This window comes from Hordeum vulgare, chromosome 4H, assembly GCF_904849725.1.
Source record: "Hordeum vulgare subsp. vulgare chromosome 4H, MorexV3_pseudomolecules_assembly, whole genome shotgun sequence".
Taxonomy (NCBI): domain Eukaryota; kingdom Viridiplantae; phylum Streptophyta; class Magnoliopsida; order Poales; family Poaceae; genus Hordeum; species Hordeum vulgare.
In genome coordinates this window covers 103,945,094-103,962,522 of record NC_058521.1, presented here as the reverse complement: position 1 = coordinate 103,962,522, position 17,429 = coordinate 103,945,094, and the positions used below count along the sequence as shown (strand labels likewise).

At 47.1% G+C, this 17,429-nt stretch overlaps 2 protein-coding genes across 2 annotated transcripts; one reads left to right on the top strand and one right to left on the bottom strand.

Annotated features, from left to right (window-relative positions):
- Nucleotides 1–1,744: 1,744 nt before the first annotated feature.
- LOC123448036 (putative HVA22-like protein g) lies at nucleotides 1,745–8,571 on the top strand. The gene is made up of 6 exons (XM_045124807.1): nucleotides 1,745–2,043; nucleotides 2,185–2,283; nucleotides 6,712–6,756; nucleotides 6,854–6,917; nucleotides 7,015–7,221; nucleotides 8,207–8,571. The coding sequence occupies exons 1-6, from the start codon at nucleotides 2,012–2,014 to the stop codon at nucleotides 8,387–8,389; spliced, it is 630 nt and encodes a 209-aa protein (XP_044980742.1). The 5' UTR covers nucleotides 1,745–2,011; the 3' UTR covers nucleotides 8,390–8,571.
- An 87-nt stretch (nucleotides 8,572–8,658) lies between these two features.
- Nucleotides 8,659–9,521, bottom strand: LOC123448037. The gene has a single exon (XM_045124808.1). The coding sequence runs from the start codon at nucleotides 9,365–9,367 to the stop codon at nucleotides 8,903–8,905; it is 465 nt and encodes a 154-aa protein (XP_044980743.1). The 5' UTR covers nucleotides 9,368–9,521; the 3' UTR covers nucleotides 8,659–8,902.
- Between the last annotated feature and the right edge of the window lie 7,908 nt (nucleotides 9,522–17,429).

Below are 17,429 nucleotides of genomic sequence, written 5' to 3'. Positions count from 1 at the left end.
ACCCTGAAGCATGTTCAAGCTCGGTCTGCTGCTACAAGATTTACATCGACACCTTCAGCACTCGGACCCTGATCCATTCGGGGGCTAATGACGGGGATATAGCCGTGGGGTAGGGTCATAGGTCTGACCAATACGTCCTACCCAAGGGCACCTCATTGTTAGTTTAAGGACTACAAGGGAAATTCCTACTGGATCGTGACAACATTTAATCCACTCGGTACAGATCCATTCAGACAAGTACATTCCATCCACTCGGATGACAGTCAACCACTCGGCCAAATGACTCACTCGGTCATGCAAATACCAACAGTCGACAAGACATCTGTAGTGGGCTGATATTATGGCATCAATGTCCCATCTTGTAACATAAGAGGTGAGGAGGTGGCGCACTCTATATAAGCCACCCCCCTCCACATAGCTAGAGACATCTTCTTCTTCTCCTCCTTCGGGCTCATTCTTTCCCTCGAGCTCTGGCTCTCTCTACACCATGTAACTCATGTCCATGACAGATAAAACAAAGCCTCTCCGGAGCACGAGACGTAGGGTTGTTATCTCCACTGTGAGAGGCCTGAACTCGCTAAAACCACCGTGTCACCCATGTGCATCTTGATAGATCATGCTCCGTTATCCTACCCTCTTTCTATTGTCGGAATCGTTACCACGACACATGTCCAACAGTTCTGAAACACGTCGACGACCAGATCGAGGAGGACCAACCATGCAGATCGTTGTCGTAATGCGAGAAGAGCACTAGGACCGCCATCACACCGCCGCATCCAACATATCAACGCCATCAACGCCATAACACAGGACACCGGCTCATGCTGCCCATAGCCCACACCGTCGGCTGAAGACGGAGGCCAGATCGGGGCGAATCCCGATCCGTCGCCACCCGCTCGCTAGCACGATCCGACACCTCGAAACCCGTCTTGCACCCCATTCCCAGGTGCCGCTGTCATTCCTAGGCATCGTCGCCTTGAGGACCGCAACCGCATCACCGTGACCGTCGCCATCGCAGTGTCCGGAGCCATACCGCCCCGTTACGGAGGGCGTGCGTGAGAAGACACGCCTGTCGTCGACAACACCTGTCAGGCTTTATCCGGCCGCATCCTGTGAAGGCGACGAGGAGGAAGGAAGGGAGAGGAGGGTGCTGGTGCCCGTGGGCGACGTGGGAGGGTAAGATCTTTTCTTCGTGGGGAGGCCCTCCCGAGTCCCCATCTCCCGTTTCATCCTAGCGGTCCCCATCTTCATGTCCAAAGTCTTCTGATCAGAATTAGCAATTCACGTCATTTGAAGTTTATCTATGTACATATGGATTAACCTGATGGCGTATTAAAAAATACATGGAAATGATGGAAGTATGGAAGTGAGGAATGCACGTACTCTATTAAAAAGAAAAGGAAAAAAGAAAAAGGAAAGCAGAGAGGCATGCATGACTTGTGAATGAACGTACGTGGTACACTATCGCTAGATGTGCAGGAGAGATGACGATCACGGACGTCCCGCGTGCACGAATTTATACGAGGAGGTTGAACCGTTCAACAGCTAAACTATCAGCATGCAGCTAGGGACGACCAAGAAAAGATACCGCGACCTCGATCTCGTAGGCCCCGACCGACAAGGCCACAAGAGAGTACAAAAACCACTGACACAACCGAACATAAGCGTCGGTGCAGAGCAAACACGCGTCCGGGTGGATATACCGGTGAAACCAAAATCCACGTCACGGGCCCACCTGCAGCGGGATACGTGAGCCCTTGGCCACGGCAAAACTCCTCGCCCCGTGGAGTCACAGTCGCGTCTCCTCTTCCTCGCTTCTGCTTCCAAGTTCAGTCTCCCGTCCCTTCTTCAGGAAGCAACAGCCGCTCGATACTCCACGAAAATCCCCACCATCTGGAGAGCCTCCACGATTCCGGCCGGCTACTACTGCGTCGCGGCAGGGCGGAGGCCGACGCTCGCCGCCGCCGCCGCAAACCAGCGCGCGTGCTAGTGCCCGCTCCAGTCCGGCGAGATGCTGGGCGAGTTCCTCTCGAGGGTCCTCCTGTAAGTCCCCTCTTCCATCGCTCTCACCGTACCCCCGTTGGACCGGTCGATCAATTCGAGAATGCATGTGAACGAATGAATGAATGATTCGATGTCGTGCGCGTGGCTCGTGGCGAACCGGGGACGCCATTGACGCTGCAGGCTGCTGTTCGGGTACGCCATGCCGGCGTTCGAGTGCTTCAAGACGGTGGAGGCGCGCCCCAACGACGCGCACATGCTCCGCTTCTGGTGCCAATATTGGTACGTTCTCCCACCTTTGGTCAACCAACTTATCACTGACCCAACGCCATTAGAAATGGATTCGTTGCCTGCTTCACCTGCTTGTTTGTGCTTCTATTCTCTCGTACTCGTCGAGTCCAACTATATATTTTCTTCGAAAGAAAAAACACACACAGAGGAAGCGTGAGATGCAAAACTTGGATGGGTTGCGTTGCTTTTCTCCTTCGTCTTTCCACTTATGTGATACCATGCATGATGGTAGCTTTAGCTCTCCTTCTTTTAGCTTTTTTTTTTATTGATCGCGTTATTTTTTTATGTGTATCTCGGCAAAGGTTCATGTGCGGCGATATAATGCTAACTTTTCTTTTCTGCATCGCTTTAATTCTGCTTAGATAAGGTGCAGTTTTAGGTGGATGTTAGGTGTCTGATGATACTTTCCACTCCTGACTCTGACGATGTATTATCGGCAAATTATTAGCTGATTTATGAGATACTCCTACTGCATTATTGATCACTAGATGTCCAGTTGTGTGCTGCTTGGCATTTTGGCATTATAATCAAAGTGCGCCCTAGTATTATTCCACATTTGAGCCCTGTGTCTCTAGAGACTGGAGGCGTAATAGTAGCATTTGATTGTATATCAATGCGCTGTTCTCTAGAGTTGTTGAATTGTAAGGTCCTCAATTTATGTTACAATTTGCCACGCAAAAATATCCAACAATCTGGATACCCAAACAGTGAAATAGCAAAAAGGTTGATTTGACAATCCTCAATTATTATAATCCACCTCTTTAATTTTCCAGGAACTTTATAAATACATGCCTAGTTGTGAAAGTCAATAAAGGGGCACATATAATGGACTATAACTTGTAGCCAAATAACTGATGAGTACCTAGGGTGCAGGTGAATTTCGATGGTTCAGTTGCTAGATAGAAGTGCCTAAAATCATGTGGACGTGGAGTTAGTAACAGCTAAAAATATATAATAATATGTTGCCTCACTGCTCCAAGCTGTTTCTGCATGTAGTGCTCTTCTTCGAATTGAATTCGATTTTTTTTAATTTTTTTGTGCGGTGACTTTATGTGATTTGTCTGTATGTTACTACTTGTGTGATTGTGCCTTTCGTCTTTACCATACTTAACATTCGACTCTATTAATCTACATTCCGAAAAATGTGTAATGGCCTATTGGGTTCCTTGTAGTGACTGTTGTCCAAATTATGTTAGACCTTGGAAAATCATTTCTGGCGCAAAACCAGACCATGGCACCCCCAACTCATCAACAAAACAGTGAAGAGTGAAGACAAAATTGAGCCTTGAATGCAAAATTTGTCAGATATCCTTTAGCTTGACCTGCCGAAAAAATTGTCTGTGGTTGCGCCATGAAAGCAGAGTCTATAAAAAATGAAATATTTAAGGAATGATGCTAGAACAAATATACCACAAATTTTTTTTAGCAATCCTTATATTTTGTGCACCCACGCAGACAAACAGGGCCTATAAGTGAAATCCACTCGTTAGTATCCCATGAATTATTAAGGAATGAGCCTCATATTCCTTAAATGTGAGAAATATGATGATGGTTTATAATTTGAAGGATAAGAAATATTGTAAAGAACCTGAGAGAGTGAGTATTTTCTGTATAATGGCTGTTTTAACAAAATGGTGGTGGTTCCAAGAATCTGCTAGAGATGCACTTAGTGCCGTAAACTGTAAAGTTCTAGAGTATATTTTCCAAACTTGTCGGGCTATTTTATTAAATACATTGTTATACACTACAAACAGACAAGTATGTGTGAAACCGAGGCGAGGGTAAGCTTAAGTTGTATCCTATTTTACATTCTTTTCGAATTTGGAAGCGGGACATATAGTGGTCTGATGTGATACAAATAAAAATATATTTTCCAAACTTGTTGGGCTATTCTATTAAATGCATTGTTATACCAACAAACTGACAAGTATGGCTGAAACCGATGCCGGAGTAAGCTTAAATTTTGTCCTATCTTACATTCTCTTTGAATTTGGAAGCGGGACATATAGTGATCGGATGTGATCTGAATATCAAACTCTATCAGATTATGTTGGATTCATACATGGTATGATTATGGAAGAGACATTGGTTGGAAACAAAATTATACCACATGCTGATGCAATTAATTTAATATTAATAAAAAACATGTGATTAAGACAAAAATGTTATACAATGTCACTTAACAATTCAAGGCACATATGTCTAAACAAAAATATTGCCAACAATACTACACGGGTACACATAATTTGAACGGGTACACATAATACTAACATATATTTAAATTAATATATTTTAAAACAAAATATTGCCTCCTTTTTGGTTTATTAGGCCGTCATATCCCTATATTAAAAATTTGACCAACATAGTACAATTTATGTATCCCAAAAAATATATCATGTGCACGTTATACAATTCAAATGGTATATTTTTTGTGTTATATATGTTAGTCCCTCCGTTTCTAAATATAAGTCTTTTTAGAGATTGTACTACATACTACATATGAAGCAAAATAAGTAAATCTACACTCTAAAATTTGTCTATATACATCCGTATGTAGCCAGGGGCGAAGCCAGGCTAGCACCATGCCCCGGGCCTCCTTCATTATTACAATGATTAACAGGATTAACAGTGCAAAAAATGCTAAAGTCAGCAAAGAAATTAATCCTCACGCCCCGGCCCAGGCACCCTCGGCCTGGGTCCTGGCTCCGCCACTGTAGGTAGCGTAATGTAATCCCTAAAAAGACATATATTTAGGAACGGAGGGAGTAGGATATATTACTTGTAATATAATGGTAGAGGCGCCGCCGGGCAAAGCCCGATGCGCGCCGGCGGCGGCGGGGCCCTTCTCCCCGTCCTGGTGTGTGGCTGTAGCGCGAGATGCGGCGGCGCGGCGGAGTCTTGATGCTTATGCGGCGAGGACGGGTCGGGCGACACGGCGGCCAGACGGCGGAGCGAGCAGGCGGCCAGGCCATGGCGGCGGCGCGAGGAGTTGGCTTCCGAGCGGCGGCACGGGCATGGATCCATTGCGGGTCTGGTTCTGCACGCGCGGTCTCGGCCTCCCATGCTTGGACGTGTGGGTGGCGGGAAGGTGGTGGGCGTCGGCTGCGGCAGCGGGTTTCGCTGGATGCTGGTGGCCATGATGCTCGTCCTCGACCACGATCTACTTCGATCTACAGCGGATCCGGCCCCTGATGGCTTCTCGCTGTTCTTGGGAGAAGGCCTTGCAGATCCGGTGGCTGGAAGGGTTCCGGGGGAATCCCTAGGCTGGCGCGGCGACCACTCCGAAGGCAGCGCCTTTGGGTGTTGCTCCCCTTGCTGGAGGCTTCGGAGAGGATCCCCTTCCTTCCACCCCTCCCAGGAGCTCAGGTGAAAACCTCATATCCCCTTGTTCCAATCGATGACGACACCACTGTGGCGTGCTCCTTCCTGAAGGCGTTGCTCGGGGGCTGCTCAAGCGGCGGTGGAGGTGGTGGCGGTTCGGTGTCGGCGCATTTTGGCCAGCTTCATCTTGGAGGCTGCGGTTGCGTCGGCGCCGCTCGTCTGGTGGAGCAACTGCCAGTTGCAGTTTGCGTCATCAGGCTCGGTATGCTCCGGAGGAAACTCTAGATTTGGGTCTTCCTGGATCGGACGATGATGGCGTTCTATCGCCTTCCTTTCTGGGGGCATCATTTTGGAGCAAGTGCTGGCTGGAGGGATGGTGGAGCGGTGCTTCATCTCACACATTGATGGCGGCGGATATCGGCGGCGTGGCGATCTGGGACTCGGCGTCCGATGCGTGGAGATGGACTCACGCAGGAGGACGTAGCTGTTTGGCGTCATGATGATGTCGATGGCAGAGTGGCTAGACAAGGTAGAAGCCTCAATATCTGCTCTGAAGACGGACCGGTGGAAGATGGCGGCGACAGCACACGAGTGCGTCTGACCAGTTTGTGCCCCAGACCAGGTATGTGGCTCGGCTGGGCCGGGCTTCCGACTTTTGATGTTAGACTTAAGTGAGTGGTCTGGGTAGGGGCCCAGCTAGCACCCCTACATCATATGGATAGGAGTAGCGTCACTTTTTGCCAAGATGGTGAATTCAGGCATATTGTTGTAATACTTTGTAAGGTCTTCGAGAATAATTAATAAAGTGGCCGTATGCATCTCCCAGATGCAGAGGCCGGGGTCATCCTCCTTTTTGAAAAAAAAAACTTGTATTATAATGGTTAAATTGTCACTATAGGGATACACGCATTCCTAATAAATCGAAAGGAGGTATTGTAATTTTAGTTTAAATATGTTAATTAATATTATTAATATAGAAAATACTCCATCCGCATCTTTACTGGCCAGCACTTTTCTGCTTAAGCTTGCCATCACTTGTTGTGCTGAAGCCAAGTATGTGTTGCCCTCCTAATAGTTAAGTTGGTGGACACTTTTCAGGATCATAGTGGCCATGGTAATAGCCGTGGAGAGCTTCATCTCATGGTCAGTTAAATCAATTCCATTTGCAAGATGTTTTCCGAGTTCTGTTTTGAGGCTGCCTTCTCACCTGTGCACGCATGCCATAATTTGTCGATACCAGGATGCCAATGTACGGAGAAATCAAGCTGGCTTTCTTTGTGTACCTGTGGTACCCCAAGACAAAGGTGAGGAAGTAGATCCACTCCTTAACATTTCCCCCAAGAAACTGATAAACAAGACACAAGAACAGTTGCATCATCTTCTTCTTATATGGACCTTCAGGGCAGCGACATTGTGTACGACACCTTCCTCCGGCCCATGGTGATGCAGTACGAGCCGAACATCGAGCAGAGGTTGCTGCATCTGAGAGCCAGATCCGGGCAGCTGTTCACCTTCTACATTCAGAACTTCGCTGATAAAGGGACGGCCTTCTTCATGGATGTCCTCCGATCCGTCGTTTCTGACGAACCTGCAGCGTCGGTTTCAGAGGTAACTAGCGAAGTGATTACCCTGTCAACATAAACATCAACAATATACATAAAATAAAACGGCCATCCAAAATCTCATGCATGGTGGCATAACGCAGGTAGGATAGCTCGTTGTACAGTTGTACTACTTGATTTGAACCATTTTTCATTCCTCATCAGCTGCCCTGCTCCTCATCTAATGGCAGTGGCACAGCCAGAAATCGTCTACCAATAAAGCATCCACGCCTCCAGATCTGTTGTAATTCCAACTACCGTCAAACAAAATAGCTAGTCAATTAAACCAACCCCTCACAGGTCCTCCTCTCTTATTGCACCCACTTTGGCAAACATTACCATCCATGGGCAGTGCCAACTGCCAAGGCCAGAGCACTATCAGGCAAGGCTAGGGTGCCTCCTCTTCCTTCTCTGTATCGAGAAAAATCAATGACTCGAAGAGTATGAAAACCACCACTTGCACTTCACAATAATATCAATATGACAGTTGGCGGTGTATATCAGACTAGATGTAGCACCTCTGTTAAGATCTTTATTGAAAAATGTATTCAATTAAGATATAAACGAGCCCAAAATTAGGTGATCTGCTTCGCTGGCTAGACATCCTCTTGTACTCAATCTTTTAACTGAGGAGAATATCTAGACCAAGCACAGAGCAATGCTACATCCACGGGCTTATTAGGTAGGTTACGTAACAGGTTCGTAAAAGGTTGGTAAGTGTAGGATTATTGCCAAGCACATCACCTCCCTGATCGTCGTCAGCTCTCACTGCTTTGGTCCAAACCTGGGCCCAGAGGACAGACAGCGACGGCCAACATAGGAAGCCGTCGCCGTGACTCGCGCGCACGTTCCGCGAGAACATCAAGCTTAAGGATAGGCTCGTGTCCCACCAACCAAGAATCTTGATGCAACGTTAGCAGTATTAGGGACGATGTTATTTGACAATAATCAGTTCTCTCTCTGGTCTCTTCAACCTTTTGCATGTGCGCCAGAGGAATAAGAAGTCGTCCGGGTGGAGCCCCTTCGCCACCAAACGCCGGCCGCCGTCACCTCCGCCACAGGAGTCCATCTTCGGCGGCCCCGCCGACCTCGACGCCGCCGCCGTGGCACATGTTATCCGCGCTTCCATGGCCGGCGCCAAGCCGGCCCGGCGACAGTACAGTGGCAAGTACTAACGCCCGCGCCGGGAGAAGTAGTTGCTCCAGGCAAGTACTGGGGGATGATCATGTACATAGATTGGGTTAAATAGTGAAAGACGGCACATGTAATGGAGAGTACATAGCAAATTAAATCCAATGTGAAGTTTACACTTGTGTGACTGTATGATGAACATGATAGAATTTGCTTTTCATTTCCATTGTTGAATCTCGTTTTCTCCTGCACAAGCACAATATGTTCTTCGGTTCGCCATCATCGATCTTGAGTGCATGACAAACGGAAAAGATTAATAAGAAACTGAAAGCGAGCTAATTCCCTTTCCCCTGTTCGTACAGTACCATATTCTGTTCTTAATCCTACCAAAATATTTACATGACGTGCAACCATGATCAAAACTCGAACAAGTCGATTGCTTCTGTTCTAAATACACGGGCACGGAAAAGGGCAAGAATGAGGACTGGAAAAGACAAGCAAGAGAAGGTAAAAAAAGAAAAGTTAACGAAGAACCGTAAGGCTCACGCCGGACAAGGTCATCGCGTGAAGAAGGCCCCGACAAAGCCGAGACAGCCGAGGACAAGGCGGCAGAGCGGGCCGCGCCTCCGCCGGCGCAACCTGCCGGGGTCCTCCCGCGCGGATGGCGTGAGCTGCAAGTACGCGTACGCCGCGTGCTTCACGAGCGGGTGTCGTATCATGTGCACGTCCGCGCCGCCTCCGGCTCCGTCCGCGGGGGAGCGAGCCTGCTTGGCCGCGGCGTACTCCGGCGACGACATGATGTCGCGGAGGCTGGTGTATCCCCCCTCCTCGCCGCTGGGGATCTCGATCTCCGGCGGCACCCACCGCCCCTTCATCCCGGACGAACCGGTCTTCTTGGCCGGGCGCCAGTGGCGGAGCTCGAAGTCGCCGGTGGCAGCCCCCGCCCCGTTCGCCAGCCGGTGCCGCCGCCGCAACGGCGACCGCGACGGGGGCTCCAGCACGGCTGCCACTGCCGTTACCATAGCGCGATCAGTTGGGATCGCGCACAGCTGGTGGCGCTGCCTGGCGCGAGCTGGAGCAGGGGGGAGAGAAGATTTCTCGTTGTCTCTTTTCAACAGAAAAAAGAAGATTTCTTCGTAGTGGAGAGGAATAATTCGGGAGCGCGTTGTTTTATAGTACTACTCGTAGTATATGTAGAACTGGAAAATGATTGGCTAGGGGGAGGTAGGGCGGCCCACATGGCAGTGGGAACGTGAACGTGGGTGTCCCTGAGAAACGGTGAGGAACCAGGGAGGGACAAGAGTGGGCGACGGGTGAGGGTTTTCGGGCGTGGACGGCGAGACGGCGGCGTGGTGCGAGGCGATGCCCCGGGTGGGGCCCGCTAGGCGGCGAATCGTTGGGCCCACGTCGTCCCTGGCCACGGCTATTTGCGTTTGAACTTTGAACATGTTGCCGTGGTCAACACAGATATATCACGGGCTACATTTCGTTTTTGAAAGCGAGAGATGGTTACAACGCGGAGAAAGGGAAAACGAGAGATGGTTACAACGCGGAAAAAGTATACCAAACAAAATTGGCCAGGCTCGCTGCCTTGGAGAGGCATCTATTTTTAATGAAGGACCCAAGTAGCCAGCGAACGTCAACTCTGGGAGGAACATGAGTGAATGAGCCGTTCGCCTCAGGAAGAGCGATCGAACGAACCATCCTGTTCCTTCTTTCAGTTTTACTACGCACTCCATTTTTTATACAAGCCCACAAATCCATATTACATATACGAAGGCAAAATTATATTTTTCAAATCAATGTTGTAAGACAGCATATCTCTTTATTTATCGTGTAAATTAATTTATAGTTTTATCTGTTATGCACATCAAAAACCAATGATCTCACTCCTACATGCATGCAAGGAATAATTAATGTTCTACTTTGTTACTACTTCAATTGTAATTTTGATAGTGGCCTTGTGGTCTTGTATTTCTGCAAATTAATATTGCATCATTAATACGCGACAGACATCATTAATATTGCATCGATTAGTGTTGTTAGTGACCTTATATTTCTGCAAATTGTAATTTTGATGGTGACCTTGTATATAAAAATGAAGGAAGTATTACTTTTCAATCGCGTGAAAATGAATTCGTTTCAGGCCGTTTTGTAGTTCGTCCGATTCACATCAATCTTAGCGCCGCGTTTGTCCTCAGTATGCGTCGAAGTGGTTATGTCATAGATTCTTTTGTGTCTTGTTGGGCTTTCGGGTTTGTGGGTCTGTAACTAGTATAACATTCAATCCGTGAGCCTAGGATAGGGAGTTTTTGAATTTTTTTATTAAGTTTTGTGGGGCGGAGACGACGGAGGAAATACTGGCCTCCTTGCCGGCGATAGCAATGGAGATGGCGTGCGGGGAGTCCCCCATGGAAGGAGAGCTTGTAGGCAGGAGTTGTGCTCCAGGTAGGAGGGGAGCTGCCCCATCATGGTCGCCACCAGCAAGCTCCAGCTGTGGGGCAGTGGGAGTGGTAGTAGTCGCCGGTGTCGGTGTCACGACCGGTTTCCAAATAAAGGATTTAATTGGAAATTTAGCCTTCGTGTCCACAGTGAAAAAAATATTTCCCACTGATAGACTCAACTTGATGCAGAAAACCAGTAGTACTCAATATATTAAAAGTAGAGTGAGGGTCGCTCTACAAATTATTACAACATATACAAGCCTTAGGATAGATGGAAATGTTACAGCAATCTAAGGATGACTCTACTGCTCGCGAAAAATAAAGGGACATCTGACATTAGAGTAATGTGACATGACGAGTACTACTACGCGTTAAGCCTCAGAGTGAAGCTCAACAATTTATTCGAGGTGGCGGAAGCGGTGGAATAAAACAGCAACGGACTCCAGGACCGCAAGACTGACTGGGACTCCTCTAGACATCGGACTCGCTATCGAACTCCTCATCCATGAGGTCTCATTCATCCATATCAGGCCACAACAACAAGCCAGTGAGTACTCCGGGAAGTACTCGCAAACCGTTTGCACAAATGATGAAATGCATGAAGTTGATTTTATTATGCATGGTTAGGATCAAGTTATATCCATAATATAAGGGCAGGAAATAAATAAGTTAGAGGATAAATTAGGCCGTAGTCCTCCCAAAATATTCGTAACAGAAAATAAAATACCACTGTCGGGCGTTTGAGCAACACCACATACATGGCAAAAGTAAATAACATATCATGCCGCAGTCGGGCGTCTCAGCGACACCACATAAAGGGCTTATAATAAATAACAAAACAATGCCGCAGTCGGGCGTCTCAGCGACACCTCATAAAGGGCTTATAATGAATAACAAAACAATACCACAGTCGAACGTCTCAGCGACACCACATAAAGGGCTTATAATAAATACAAAACAATGCCGCGGTCGGGCGTCTCAGCGACACCTCACAAAGGGCTTATAATGAATAACAAAACAATGCCATAGTCGGGCGTCTCAGCGACACCACATAAAGGGCTTATAATAAATAACAAAACAATGCCGCACTCGGGCGTCTCAGCGATACCTCATAAAGGGCTTGTAATGAATAACAAAACAATGCCACACTCGGGCGTCTCAGCGACACCACATAAAGGGCTTAGAATGAATAATAAATATTGAATACCCAGGAGGTAAACCATCCCAAGGATATCCAACAATAAAATCATAGGGGTTAGACCAGAATAATAATCATATATGATCATCCACCACGTCATCATATGATTCACCACACCATTGTTATTAATATCACTTATACTCCAAAGACCGACACTAGGACCGACACTTGACTCGTCAAACAACGTCCTTGACCGGGGGACACGGCTACTCGAATAGTTTGACTATGTAGAGGTTGTACTCTTTACCCATAGCCCACGGTTTTCAATGGTCAATATGACTAATTCCGCGTACGGCATTTTAGAAGTGGACACTCAGAATCATCACACATCCACTTTACCTCCACGAAGCCCGGATTCACCCGGACTATGCTGCCAAGGTAAAACCATAAGACGGGGAGGCTCCGACTTCGACTAGCATGGGATCAACAATATTTATATCGCGTGCTTACGGGAGTGCCCTCCCTTCCGGTCCCAAACCGGAAACACCCATGCCCCCTGACCAAATGACTGGATTTAGTCCAGGGCCATGGATACCTTCATACCGGTCCCTCTAATGGTGTGTGACTGATAATAGGTCTACAACTGACTATATTGAACCAATTATCCAGGGAACTGTGGTAGCACGGTAAGAAGTATGACACGGACAAGACTCGATCTAGATCGATACTGGAGTTTACCAAATTTTTACCAGCGCCAATGTGCTCAAGCCATGACAAGGCCATAACCTATCACGTTCCGCGTGACTAGGCTATTCCACAACCTTTCATAACCATCCTTGCTTTCATCGTATTATATCATGGTTGATTATGTATAACAAGTATGAAATATGCAAGGTGTTGGAAAAATAAATATGAGCATGATAGCAAACAACACACCAAAAGTAACAAATATGCTTGCCTGGTTCCACGTAGTCGGGACCGAGCTCGTGCAGTTGACGTCGGGTATCTCAGTGTCGGAATCTACGGTATAATACAAACAACGACATAAGCTACACTGCCTAGCTACTGGTATAGAAATATGTTTAGAAAAATCTTAAAATAAACTAGACCTTGTCAGGATTATTTTGCAAAAAGAATCACTGCAAAAGGAGTTATAGAATAAAAGTTATAGCCAAGACAAAACTAGGGACTATTCTGTAATTAGTTTCAAAGGAAACAATGGCTAGACTAGAAAGATTCCAAAGCGCCCGAGGGGGTGCGTTTTCCAGAAAAGAAAACGACTTCGGCCGAATATGCCTTCGACGAAAATGTTTCGAAGTGGGGGAGAGAGACTCACAGGGGAGGCCCACCTGTCGGGTTTGAACTCCTCACCGGCACCAGAGGCTTCCGGTGATCATCGACGGCGATAGGAGGGAGGAGAGAGCGAGCTAGGGGTGCGGGTGCACTCACCGTCGACTGATACGTCCATTTTGCATCATGCTTTCACATTGATATTTATCGCTTCTTTGGCTGTTATTTTACTTCACGGTACTATTCTTATGCCTTTTCTTTCATATTTTGCAAGGTTTACATGAAGAGGGAGAATACCGGCAACTGGAATTCTGGCATGAAAGTGGAGCAACGTTGAGATACCTATTCTGCGCAACTCCAAACGCCGTGAAAATCAACGGAGATTTTTTTCCCAATTTATAAAAAATACTGGGCCGAAGAAGTGCCAGAGGGGCGCCAGGGGGTGGCCACAAGCCTGCACGGCGCGACCACCCCGCAGGCCGCGCCATGGGGGCTTGTGGGCACCCTACTGGCTCACTTGCCCCCCTCTTTTGCTATATGGAGGGTTTGGTCCAGAAAAAATAAATCAGAAGGGAGCTTTTTCGTGGTTTCGCCGCCGCCACGAGGCAGAACTTGAGCAGAACCAATCTAGAGCTCCGGCAGGACGATCCTGCCGGGGAAACTTCCCTCCCGGAGGGGGAAATCGTCGCCATCATCATCATCATCACCAACACTCCTCTCATCGGAGGGGACTCGTCGCCATCAACATCTTCATCAGCACCATCTCATCTCCAAACCCTAGTTCATCTCTTGCAACCAATCTCCGTCTCGCGAGTCCGATTGGTACTTGTAAGGTTGTTAGTAGTGTTGATTACTCTTTGTAGTTGATGCTAGTTGGATTACTTGGTGGAAGAGATTATGTTCAGATCCTTGATGCTACTCATTACACCTTTGATCATGATTATGATTATGCTTTGTGAGTAGTTACTTTTGTTCCTGAGGACATGGGATAAGTCATGCTAATAATAGTCATGTGAATTTGGTATTCGTTCGGTATTTTGATATGTTGTATGTTGTTTTTCCTCTAGTGGTGTTATGTGAACGTCGACTACATAACACTTCACCATTATTTGGGCCTAGAGAAAGGCATTGGGGAGTAGTAAGTAGATGATGGGTTGCTAGAGTGATAGAAGCTTAAACCCTAGTTTATGCGTTACTTTGTAAGGGGCTGATTTGGATCCACTAGTTTAATGCTATGGTTAGACTTTGTATTAATTCTTCTTTCATAGTTGCGGATGTTTGCGAGAGGGGTTAATCATAAGTGGGATGCTTGTCCAAGTAAGGGCAGTACCCAAGCGCCGGTCCACCCACATATCAAACTATGAAAGTAACGAACGCGAATCATATGAACATGATGAAACTAGCATGACAGAAATTCCTGTGTGTCCTTGGGAGCGTTTTTCCTCTTATAAGACTTTGTTCAGGCTTGTCCCTTGCTACAAAAGGGATTGGGCCACTTTGCTGAACCGCTGCTACTTTTGTTACTTGTTGCTTGCTACGAATCATCTCACCACACAATCACTTGTTACCGACAATTTCAGTGCTTGCAAATTTTTCCTTGTTGAAAACCACTTGTCAGATCCTTCTGCTCCTCGTTGGGTTCGACACTCTTACTTATCGAAAGAACTACGATTGATCCCCTATACTTGTGGGTCATCATCGACTCGCTAACGGATGGAGGTGGATTGGATGGCGGGGGATGGCTCACGACGACGACAACAGCTCTCCGGCGGTAACAACTCCGGTGACACGACGAAATCGGTAAGCAAGGGCCTCTGTGATGAAATCAAGCACGGGGTAAGAAGGGGAGGAGCTCCTGCATGCGACTGATGGTCTCAGGGGATCCTACCTGGACTTACACAACACGGGAGCGGTCGGATCCCGAAGCGGATCTGGGTGGCCAGAGCTGGGGAAGATGTTCCCTCGAGGGCCTCTTCCTGGATCGGCTGCTTCCTGGAGGGGAAGATGGAGTGCGGGAGAGAGCTGGTTGAGCTAAGAAGCGCCGGGGAAGGGATCTATTAATAGGCGCCATGGGACGTGCTTCGACCATTACTCCGGCGAGGAATTACGGCGAAGCACACGCTTGGGCAGGCGATTAGGTGATACTGGACGAACCTAATCACTGAGAGGAACCCATTTTTTACTCAAGGAGGCTTGGTCATGCACGAGAAGCACGTGGCGACGATGCGGTCAACACGGAGCTCTGCGGCGGCAAGAATGGTGCTCTAGGGTTGCAGGGGCGAGGCGACGAGCTTTGCGGGGCTGAACCAAAGCAGGAGGTCGCGAGGAGGCTACCAGAGCGACGGGCGGTGCCGTGCGGTGCGGCAGTGCAGCACAGGCACTCTGCTGCCGAAGCAGAGCCGCTGTCGGTGCCTAGGCAGGCTCTGACGGCTTGCCACCGACGAGGAGGAAGGGGCCAAGCTTGCGGGCGATGGAGAGGATAAGAAGGAGCACATGACCGATGAGGAGGGCGTCGTCACTGGTGAGATTGACACTGGGGAGAGGGTAGCGCCTATCTGAAGGTAGGTCTGAATTAAATTCGGACTTCTTTAGTCCAATGCAGCAGAGGTGCTCGACATGAGAAAAACCATAGCTAGGAGATGAATTTGATGCTGAAATTTGGAGGGGAGCACTCTCATTGGAAGAAAATAGGCTGCAAAAATTTTCAGAATTTTTGGAGAAGTTTAAGGAAGGTTTGAATCAAAAATGAGTTTCTGGGTTCAAACTTTGGTCAAACCAAATTTGAAATTTCCAAACTTGAGACCCCAAATTTTTTGCTGGAATAGGTTGAGGATACCAAGGACTACAAACAACCAAGGGTTGGGGTCAAGATTCCAAAGGAAAAAGGAGGTTCCTTTGAAATTTTTTTGAAGCTCAAACTGATTACATAATTTCCCATTTTAGCAATAAAAATATTTGGGGTGATCCAACCCTTCTAAATCTTTGGAAAACTTTCAAAAATAAGCTCAGGGTTTAGGAGAGGAGTAAAAATATTTAAAAACAGAATGTTGATTAATTGTCGTTGAAGAATTAATAAATAAGCTTATGAAGAAAAATCCTAATAAAAAATAAAAGTAATTCAATTTAAGAATAAAAGAAATATTCTTTTAACCATTTCATTTAGGAGAAAGGCCAAGAGAATACTTCTGAATTTGTTTGGTGGAGAAGAAGCTCAAAAGTTTTCTCTCATGGAGATTAGCAAGAAAACTTCCAAGTTCTTGTCAAGTCAAAAATTTAAAAATTCCAAGGAAATCCAGAAAATAAAAGTTGAAAAATCTTGGGTGTTACAACACCTACCCCCTTAAGAAAAATCTCGTCCCCGAGATTTAAGCCATTCCTCAAGAAGTTGTGGTTGTTCTTTCTGTCGGTAATCCTCTCTTTCCCATGTGGCTTCATCCTCTGAGTGGTTGCTCCACTGTACTCTGAATAGCTTGGTGACCTTCCGTCGAGTCCTTCTTTCTGATTCCTCTAATATCCTTACGGGGTGTCCCTGATAGAATAGATCCGGTTGCACTTCTATGCTATCATGAGCTACTTGTTGCTCGGGGTTCCTTACACACTTCCTTAGCTGAGATATGTGGAACACATCATGTAAGTCTGACAATTCTGCTGGCAGGTCCAGTTGATAGGCAACTTGTCCTTTACGAGCAATAATGCGGAACGGTCCGATGAAGCGAGGTGCAAGTTTGCCTTTGACCTTGAATCTTGGCAGTACTCTCATGGGTGATACCTTAAGGTATACATAATCATTGGGATCGAAACCGTCATCCCGGTGTTTTTGATCATAGTAGCTTTTCTGACGGCTTTGGGCTGTCTTGAGTTTCTCTCTTATGACTTTCACCTTGTCCTCGGCCTCTTGGAGAAACTGCAGTCCGAAGATGCGGCTATCTCCGGTCTCTGACCAATTTAGCGGGATACGACATCGTCTTCCGTATAAAGCTTCGAAAGGTGACATCTCTAGACTTGCTTGATAACTGTTGTTGTAAGAAAACTCGGCGTAGGGCAAACTGTCTTCCCAACTGTTCCCATATGTGAGTACACAAGCTCTAAGCATGTCTTCAAGGATCTGGTTTATATGCTCAGTTTGTGCTCCCGTCTGAGGGTGATAGGTTGTGCTGAATACTAGCTGTGTTCCCAAGGCTTGTTGCAGATAATCCCAAAATCTCAAGGTAA

Excerpts from the sequence above, each read along its gene's own strand:
- LOC123448037 (XM_045124808.1), bottom strand. The coding sequence starts at position 9,367 with ATGGTAACGGCAGTGGCAGCCGTGCTGGAGCCCCCGTCGCGGTCGCCG.
- LOC123448036 (XM_045124807.1), top strand. The coding sequence starts at position 2,012 with ATGCTGGGCGAGTTCCTCTCGAGGGTCCTCCT. Across the intron at positions 2,284-6,711 it reads CGCTTCTGGTGCCAATATTG|GATCATAGTGGCCATGGTAA; the intron begins GTACGTTCTCCC and ends GACACTTTTCAG. Across the intron at positions 6,918-7,014 it reads TGTGGTACCCCAAGACAAAG|GGCAGCGACATTGTGTACGA; the intron begins GTGAGGAAGTAG and ends ATGGACCTTCAG.